The following is a 9,880-nucleotide window of genomic DNA, read 5'->3' on the forward strand; positions in this document are numbered from 1 at the left end:
CCGCCCCCCCCCCCGGTTCCTCTACTAGACATAACATCACATGTTATGGAATACCCCTTTGGTCAGTTTGGGTCAGCTGCCCTGGCTGTGTCCCCTCCTGTTTTGGGTTTGTGTGGCGGCATTTTGGTAGCAGGGGAGAAGGCTACAGGGGTGGCTCCTGTGAGAAGCTGCTGGAAGCTTCCCTGGCTCCAGGTCAGACCCACCTCTGGCCCAGGCTGAGCTCATCAACGATGGTGGCAGCACCTCTGGGAGAACAGATTTATGAGGGGGAACCTGCAGTGAGCAGGGGGATCGGAATGTGAGAGGAACCCCTCTGCAGACACCGAGGTCAGTGCGGAAGGAGGGGAGGAGGAGCGGGGGAGGAGGGGATGCCCCCGCAGCCCGTGGTGAGACGGCAGGCTGTGTCCCCCAGCCCACGGGGGGTAGCGGGGGAGCAGAGGCCCACCTGCAGCTGGGGGAGGACCCCACGCCAAAGCAGGTGGATGTCCCAAAGATGGCCGTGACTCCGTGGGAAAGCCTGCACTGGAGCAGTCTGTGACTGAAGGACTGCACGCCATGGAAGGGACCCATGCTGGAGCAGTTCATGAAGAACTGCAGCCCGTGGGAAGGGCTCACGTTGGAGAAGTTCATGGAGGACTGTCTCCCATGGGAGGGACCCCACGCTGGAGCAGGGGAAGAGTGTGAGGAGTCCTGCCCCTGAGGAGGAAGGAGCAGCAGAGACGACGTGTGATGAACTGACCCAAGCCCCACTCCTGGTCCCCCTGCGCTGCTGGGGGGAGGCGGTAGAGAAAACTGGGATTGCAGCTGAGCCCAGGAAGGAGGCAGGGGTGAGGAGGAACGTGCTCTAATGTTTGGTTTTATTTCTCATTATCCTGCTTTGATTTGATTGGCAACAGATTGATTTTGCTTTTTTCTGCAAGTTTAGTCCGGTTTTTGCCCGTGACCATAACTGGTGAGTGATCCCTCCCTGTCCCTGTCTCAAACCACAAGCTTTTCTTTATATTTTCTCCTCCCCATCCCAGGGAGCAGGGCGGGGTGGGGGAGCAGTGAGTGAGCGGCCTCCTGGTGCTTTGTTGCTGGCTGGGCTTAAACCACGACACCTCCCAACTTCTTGTGCCCATCCAGCCTTCTTGCTGGCTGGGCATCAGAAGCTGAAAAATCCTTGACTTAGTATAAACACTGCTCAGCAACAATGGAAAACTTCAGTGTGTTATCAACATTATTCTCATACTAAATCCAAACATAACACTATACCAACTACTAGAAACAAAATTAACTCTATCCCAGCCAAAACCAGGACATTCCTGGATAACTTTCATGTACCTTAAACATACCCCTCTATTCTTTCAAAAATACACTATCTTAAGGAAATAAAAGTCATCATACTGTTATGTTCCTTCCCTCCAAACGAAAATCTGCAGCAACAGAAACATTGTATTCCATAGGCAATTTTCTGGTAACTTTCATTAAATTTAACACTTGGAGAAACAGTCATGTTAGGATGCTAGACTATCAGACATGTAGTAACACACAAGTATACATATGAACATAAAATTCAGTCCAATAACGTTCAGTAGTCAAACAGAATGCCATTAAATTTAACAGACAACAAAGAACAGAAAATGCTTCAAAAAGTGATCTTATCCAGATTAGGAAACATAGTCTATTCTTTGCTGCCAAAAACTGGGTCCAGAAAATCAAGTTCAAGCTATTTCAACACCAGAAGGTGGAAAGTAAAACATATATTTCTTCAGAACATCTACAAAGTAGTCCCTTGACTTCAGTAATAAGTAACGCATGTAGGTAACTTGCACACTTTCATTATCTGTAACTATACAGTAAACGGATAGGGGAAAAAAAAAACCAGTCTCTCAAGTAGTTTATCTACTTAAAATGCAATCTGACTTTGTGGTGCAAACCACAACAGCAAAATGGTGCAGAAGATCCTTGTGGACCTCCAGCTTTCAAATTCTCAATGTAAGAGGTGGTTTGCTTGGGTTTTCTTAAAATCCGGATTAATTCCAGGGATCCATTTTTAAACAATCACCCCACAGTTGATGGGGCAATGAGAAAATAACAAATTAACTGCAGCACAAGAGGAAGTCATTGTGGGAAAAGCAGGAATCTCTTAATTTGGGTATACACCCCAATAAATAAATGGATATAGAACAACAAATTTGGTTTATTGGCTGGATTTAGCACAAAGCAGATGAATGAGCACCCACAACAACTGCCCCTAGCAAACTGCTAAGGGCAGAATTGTTACCCATAGTAGTAACAATCCTTCTGCACCAGCAGTTTAAACCAGGATATCAGCTGCCAGATTGGCATTAGCAAGTGTGGGAAGTGTTCCTACTGGCAACAAATCTGAAACTGATTCCAACTACTTCCATACTCAGTGGCCACCTTTTCTTATATATATCAGTGCGAAAGCTGATATTCAAGCTAAAGAAAAGATTAAGTATTTTCTTACTACTATTTCATTTCAATACTAATTCGCTACAACAGCATCAGGGAAAACCTTTGTAATGCAGGTAAATTATTTCCCTACGAATGAAGTTCTCATTAACATGTATGAAGTTATTGACAAACACATCACTACATTTGTACGTTATACATTGTTATAGTTACTGAAAACTGCAAATTTGCACAAGCTGAAACATTGCAAGACCACCAAAGGCTATCCCAGCTGGATTTGCTGTACACACACACAAAAATAGTGTACTAGGTTTATGAGTTGCAAATGATTTCTGCAGAATTAAAATGACACTTCAATACCCTGCAAAAAAATATAAATAAGAACTAAATAAGATCTTTTTATGAGACTAGATTCAAGCTGTGGCCTTTATGTATTGTGTCACCAGGCAATTTTATCTAATAAACTACTGGTAGTGGCAGTGACTCCTTTCCCCAAAGAAAATTTGCACTCTGCTTGGTGCAACTTTAACTATTAACAATGCCAGCAGAGGTGCTAAGAGCTCCTATGAACAGGTATGAGAGGTCTGTACAGTGCCACCTTGTTATTTTTCAGCTAATGACTGTGGTTTTGATACACCACACAAGAGTATTGTTCTAACGAAACAAGATTGCATTTATTCCAGGAGTTAAATAAAGCAAACAAAAAAGTCCTTACTTCTTGATTGTGTTTAATGGTTAAATCTAATTTTTCTTTTTTAGCTTGACAGAGTTTCCTTCTCAGATCTTCAGCAGCATCCAATTCTGATTCATTGCTACTTTGTAGTAACTGTGACTCACAGTTGGCATTATGTAAGCTGCAAAATATGAATGTTTTCACAAAAAGTAAGTATACCTTTTAAGTTTTAATGTTCCCTTATTTCAATGACCATATTGTGAGCACAAAGTTCTAAACATTCACTTAAGTAAAATTAAGCCATGCAATTGTCATCACACTATTGCTCTTTGAAAACAGGGTTATACAGAATTGTTTACTGTGCAAGATACGAGAGATGTAGCAGCAGAACTTAAAACAGATATGCACTTCGGATTTCCTAAAGTTGATTTAAGCATAACATGTTTTTTATTATTTTTCATTATCTTTATTATTGATTCAATAAACTTTCAGGATGTTTAAAAACCATCATTCCAACCACTTAAAATAACTAGCAAGTTTTTGTTTGTACCCTGCAGTAAGGCTCATTTTTTAACATGCATTACCATCTCAAAACCACCTCTGTCATGAAACAAATGCACATATGTGGAACAAAAATAACTTTTCCACATTTTTTATTCAAAGATATATACATTTAAACTACACACAAGCAAACACAGTACAAATTAAAGGTCTAGTCCTCTAAAATAACCTGTATCTTCATTTCCACTACTTCAGTTAAAAGAAAATCTACTTGGCAGTTAGCAGGATCAGCCCTTGAGCATCACAAGCAATATTAAAATAATCAAAACAAGCTTTTATATGTAGAATGAAAAATCAGTATAAAAACACATATTTAATTAAAATGAACTAGTTTAATAATCTTATGTGCAATTATTGTAACTTCAAACCAGGCAACTTTTGAATGATTTCAGGAGTTAAAAATCAGTTTTCACATTATTTTATATATGTCAGCTTTCACATTTTTTTATATATATAAGACTGGCTGCAATAATTAGTTGCTCCACACAAAAGCACAAGTCGTCAGGACCACTAAGTATGAAATATATTGTAAAAAGAAACATGATTAAATTAACAACAAATTTGGCATCATTTCATACAGAACTGAAAATACTAAAATAGCTTACCTTTGCCTACATGAAGTCTTAATTATTAGTTACAGAAATGACAGTCTGCCAGGATTTAATTATTTATTCTTTCTAAATAAAAAAATGACGACTTTACTCCTAGGTTTGTGCACCATTAAGATTTTCCACGACTGAGAACTCTACTTGATGAAATACATGTTTTCTCACAGAAGTTGACTAGCCAAAAAGGCACAAACATCATCAACAAGGGGAACAGTAATTTAGATTAAGTGTTGCCTTTAAAGACGTTACTAATAACAAAGGATGAAATTGCAGGTTTTTAGCTGCAGCCTATAAATATTTTATAATTTAATAAATACTAAGTCTACTTCCTTTTAAAAACAAGATGGACTTCATCTATGGCATCAGAATAATTGTGTGACATCTGTAATTGTACCACAGGGTGCCATGTGCTTAACACTTTTTATGTATTTAATAAATGTAGGAGATAAGGACCATTAAAACCTGCATGTACTGCAAGAAAACCACAGGCACATTATTAGCTTTCAATGTTTACTATGGGAGCCATACCCAAAGGAACCAACATAACTCAAAGGGCAAAAGGTCAGAAACAAGGTAAGTAAAATCACGTATCATTATTTTATGCAACTCCTAGCCACTGCAATAAGAAGATCTAGTGGTAAGTCAAGCAGGAAAGAAGGATAAGAACAGCCAGAGAACCTGTAAACTGTATAAAAGCTTGTTTGTGGACATCAGATAATAGGTTTCGGAGACCTTTATTTTTCCATGGCTGGGAAAAACACAGATGAAAGAAAGGCAAGTCAACTTACTCAGAGATGACGCAACAAGTATCAATCTCAACTACAGATAGCTAAAGGCCAGGCAGCACCAAAGTTAGCAAGGCACAGGTTAGGGACTAAAACAGAACCTAGATTGAAAACTGGGGAGGACTAGGGCAAAGAAACAAGGGTTATGGAAAGGGTAATGATTTTGTTAGTTTGCAGGCAGCAGGGAGGTCGTTTTGCTTCTTTAAACCTGGTGATATTTAATACTTCTTGCATAGAGAGCACACTGAATGTGAAAAAGGGAATGAGTACTTTTTGTAGAGTAAATAAAAAAACACCTTTAAATCTCTTAAGTAAATTACATTGGTTTGTATGGCAATCAGCTTTCACGAAAACTGTTCATTCCAATTCCTTTATTAATTATCCAGGAAAAAAAAAAGAGCACAATAGAGATATCTACACAATAAAACTTACTCAGAGGAAAATTTAACTATGTGATTAACTGTTCTGCTTAACTGGACCAGTGGAAAAAAAAACCAAACAACCCCAAACAAGTTACAGAACATCACAAGTAATAGCAAATTAGGGACATTATAGAAATGAAAAGTGCATAAGAGCACTAAGGCACAACAGTAACTACTGGGAAAAAAAGCATTAAACACCTTTTTAAAATAGCATTTTCTGCATAGCTTCTAAACTCACAATGCCATTACTTAAAAATTAAATCCATAAAGCAGAAAACCCTATTATCGTTCTTAGTATAGAATCAAATTGAATCAGCCACTTTAAAAAAAAACAAAAAACAAAACAAGGGAACATTACTATGTTAACCACTTCATTATTTTGTCTACTTAAACGTTTTCAAATAAAATAGTGATTGTCCTTAAGAACTCTTATTTCTGTGATATTTCATCATCACAGCGTCGCCAGCACATGCAGTACTTCATGAAAGCTTCATAATACCTGTTGTAAGAGAGTCTTCCTTCCATATTCATATTACAAGTAGAAGTGCTACAAGCATATAGCTCTCAGAAGCTTAAATCAAAGACAAAACCACAAAAAAAAAAAAAATCACTGGGAAGTTTCACAGCATGTATGATTTGCAGTCTAACAGGAATTCAGAGAATGCTTTATACTTCCATTTGTATATCTTAATAGTTCATCGATCATTGGTTTTGAACTAAAATATGTATTTTACCTACAGCTTTTATCTAAGACACCATTTTTATTAGTACTTTAAGATTCTTCAAGAAAGCATATAAGCAGGTGAAATAGCTTTTGAGTCCTACATTGCAGAATGACTTTTTGTAACTCGAAAACTTTAAACTCACATGCACTTCAAAAGTCAGCTAGTTACAGTGAACATAGCACATTGCAGAAAAACAGTTTTTCACTAGCTTTTCTTCCACATCTAGCAGAAAACGTAGAGTCATTTTTTAACAGAGAGAAATTTTCTTTCATTTATTACATAGCAGTGGAATTTTGCTAAACTTTCCCAGCTGAAGGAGTAGTCTGCAGTCTGATTTCCTAACCAAAGATCATATTTGTGGAATTTTGCTGTTCCTACATAATTGGCAGTTTTGTATTATCAGACTTCAAATAGTGCCAAATAGCTCTCACAGCCACAACAAACAGAATGAATTAAAGCTTACTTTAATTGTGCCAAAGATCAAACACATATCAGGTTATAAAAATAAGAGCCATGTGCAAGACTTAAGGCCAACCTCTACTACCTCAGCTAATGCAGAAAACCATTCTGTAACTCCAGATCACCGTTCCTAACTGCAGACAGGAACTCCCTCTATCTCTAAGTAATGATTCCTACAGTTGTGTGAGAATTCTTGCACATCAGATGGCCAGTACACACGCCTTCAAGTAAACCTTTTCATATAGTGACTATATTGCATGTATTACACCATACCTGGTTCTTCTTCAGTCTGAATTACATAATTTCAGGGATCTAGAAAATAAACCACAAAAACATGAACCATATTACTAGACTTAAAAATACAGAAGTGGAGCTCACCATTTAGCTTCCGTGACAGTGTAGCTGACCGGAGATGACAAACTCATGATGTCCAATATGCAGCTTTTTAAGTCTATAAACTCTGGAAAATTAACATCTTCTTTGACCATATATACTTTTACTTGACAAGCTTCAAAGATTACTCTTTTCCATATCGCAAAAACATTAAAACCTGTAACAAAACCTGTAACAAATGCTTTAGTTTATTTGGCAACATAATAGAAGAATCATTTGTTAACGCTCACGAACACTCACCAAACAGTGTTACTACTATGTCATGTGAACAATTATCACCAACTGTAATGTGACATCAGTTTTAGTCAACAAAGAGGATTGTCCTGCTAGTTGACTAAACTTGAATATCGTAGACAAAAAAAAAAAAAATAAAATTTGTAGAATATCCACTGCCAGGGTTTTCAGAGGGATGTCAATACAAAAAGTTATGTTTGCACAGATTGTTTCCCTGCATTCTCTATTCTCCTAAGAGGATGACAAACTCCATCTCTCTTCTAAATAATTCTAAGGGAGATAAATGCATGTACCATTTTTGTAGTAGGTCAATATCCAAGGTTTGCTGTCTAATAGCAGTCTTTAACATAGCAAGTCTTCTAACTGCTTCATAAACCTGGAACCTTCTACTTGAATGTATTTTTATTGTATTAGATGTATCAGCAATATTTAGGGGTATACAGGAGGAATACTAAATTAAACTATTACTCAGCTCATCTTTAGAAGAAGCTCACTAATTTAGTGTTACTCATAAAAAGAAATCAATACAGATAACATATTTATAACATAGACCTTAAAAAAACTCCTTCAAGTTGAATAGCAAACTCTTTTATGAGTTCTTTCCATTAATTAAAGCAAGGTTATATAAAGAATAAGCTGTATTCAACAGTGAAGATTAATGAGCTATGAAGGTTTGCTTTTGAACTCCACAGCAGATGGACATCCACACTAAAGTCCAAAACAAGAAACTAGCCTGGACTCCATCTTTACCATCTCTGGCTTGCAGCCACATGGTTGCCACAATCTATTTCCATTGGACTGAACACAGAAGTACTCGATGTAATACATTAAACATAAGCTGATCTTGATTGATCCAGTAGCTAATAATCTAGAAATCTGAAGAAGAAAAAATGCATTTCTGCTTCAAACTGTAATTTTAACAAAACATGCAACAAGAATAAACGTACTATTTCTAAAAACTTTTTTTTTTTTACAGAAAAGCATAACAACTAGTGCCCAGGGTTATCATACTGCTTTATATTCAAACACACAGTTACTCCAAAGTGTCTTCAAAATCAAGTGGAGTAATATGGGAAGAAAAGTACAATGAAGGTTAAGTTTGCTTTGGTTTGTTAACAAAGAATATTTAGATGTATCATTTGTGATTTTTAAGATCTACCCATCAGAATTCACCTTGGCACATGTGTTCATAAGCCCCAAAACACATAACTACCATACAACTGTCACTCACACTCCTAGAGAAAGTAACACAGCTTTCTTTCCATCTCAACTGAGAAAATAGTCAAAGACCTCATTTTCAAAGTATAGACAAGTCTGTGGTACAATTGCTAGGCACATGTTAAGGCCCATTAAATTATTAGTAACTTGCAAACTAAAAACTCCAACTTTACATGAGAGAAGAACAATCCTGACAGAGTATTTGTAGTATTGTTCTCAACAAAGATCAATTACTTGAATAAAAAAATTTGTTGTATCAGGGTATGACAAACTATACCTCTATCGATTGTGCTAAATTTTCACACTAAGATGTAGGTCTGAACACTGACAAACTAGTTTTTCATACAACCCTTTTAAGCTTTACTGCAACCTACACCGAAAATCTCATAATGAACAGTAGAAAAAAATGTTAGTCTCAAAACATAATCAAAAGGTACTGTCACATCCACATCATTCTGCAGTTTTAAAACTTCCCGAAATTGCTCTTAAGTCACATCGAGGGGGAAGAAAAAGAAAATCTAAGTAACATTTTCTAGGAATGGTAGTAGTTTTGAATACACAACATTCCTCTGTTAAAATATATATCAATAGCTAGTTTATTAGCACACGAATGCATTCCAAAAGCATGCTATTTCACCTACAAAAAAAAAAGCATTCAAGTGGCATGTAACGGCTCATAGGGCCCTCTAAGTATAAGAAGTGTTTGAGGACTTAATATGTTTGACGGATGCTCCCTACAAAACTCGTATCATATTCACCTCATGAACTTCTGAATACACTTAACTAACTTCAGCAAGGCCACTAATTTAGAATAGATACTAGGAAAAAATTCTTCACTGTGAGGGTAGTGAGGCACTGGAAGAGGTTGCCCAGAGAGGTTGTGGATGCCCCATCCCTGGAAGTGTGCAAGGCCAGGCTGGATGGGGCTCTGAGCAACCTGGTCCAGTGGAAGGTGTCCCTGCCCATGGCAGGGGGACTGGAAGGAGATGATCTTTGAAGGTCCAACACAAACTGTTCTGTGGTTGAGACTACTCAAAATAAATCTAACTACGATCTCAAGATGTACTACTTTAGATCATACAAAGCCAGGTGTAACTACCGTATCTGCACTGGGACCTATAAAAACTCCCCAGCAGTTGTTTCAGCCGAAAGAAGCACTAGATTTTCATTAGGGTAGACCAAAAATCTTATGCAAGCTAAAAATCAAAGCAACAGCATCGCTTCACTACGCTTACACCAAAGACGTCACTGGTTTAAGCGCACTCTGTACCAGTGGCTCCGCCGGTGTACCTGGCAGGCCGAAGTGACGTGCGGCGTGCCGGCAGCTGACGGGAAAGGGCCGGCGGGGGCCTCGGGCTGGGCGGGCGGTCAGGGGGGGGGGGGG

At 38.0% G+C, this 9,880-nt stretch overlaps 1 protein-coding gene across 1 annotated transcript in view; it reads right to left on the minus strand.

The window, feature by feature from the left end:
• CCDC171 (coiled-coil domain containing 171) overlaps positions 1-8,179 on the minus strand; it is a 139,947-nt gene extending 131,768 nt beyond the window's left edge. The window contains exons 1-2 of the mRNA XM_010562090.1: positions 7,030-8,179; positions 3,134-3,272 (exon numbers count right to left, since the gene is read on the minus strand). Of these exons, the coding sequence (XP_010560392.1) occupies positions 3,134-3,272; positions 7,030-7,139 (249 nt within the window). The 5' untranslated portion in view covers positions 7,140-8,179. The remainder of the gene's footprint in view (positions 1-3,133; positions 3,273-7,029) is intronic.
• Between the last annotated feature and the right edge of the window lie 1,701 nt (positions 8,180-9,880).

This window comes from Haliaeetus leucocephalus, unplaced genomic scaffold (assembly GCF_000737465.1).
Source record: "Haliaeetus leucocephalus isolate CR32 unplaced genomic scaffold, Haliaeetus_leucocephalus-4.0 Scaffold154, whole genome shotgun sequence".
In the NCBI taxonomy this organism is placed as follows: Eukaryota; Metazoa; Chordata; class Aves; order Accipitriformes; family Accipitridae; genus Haliaeetus; species Haliaeetus leucocephalus.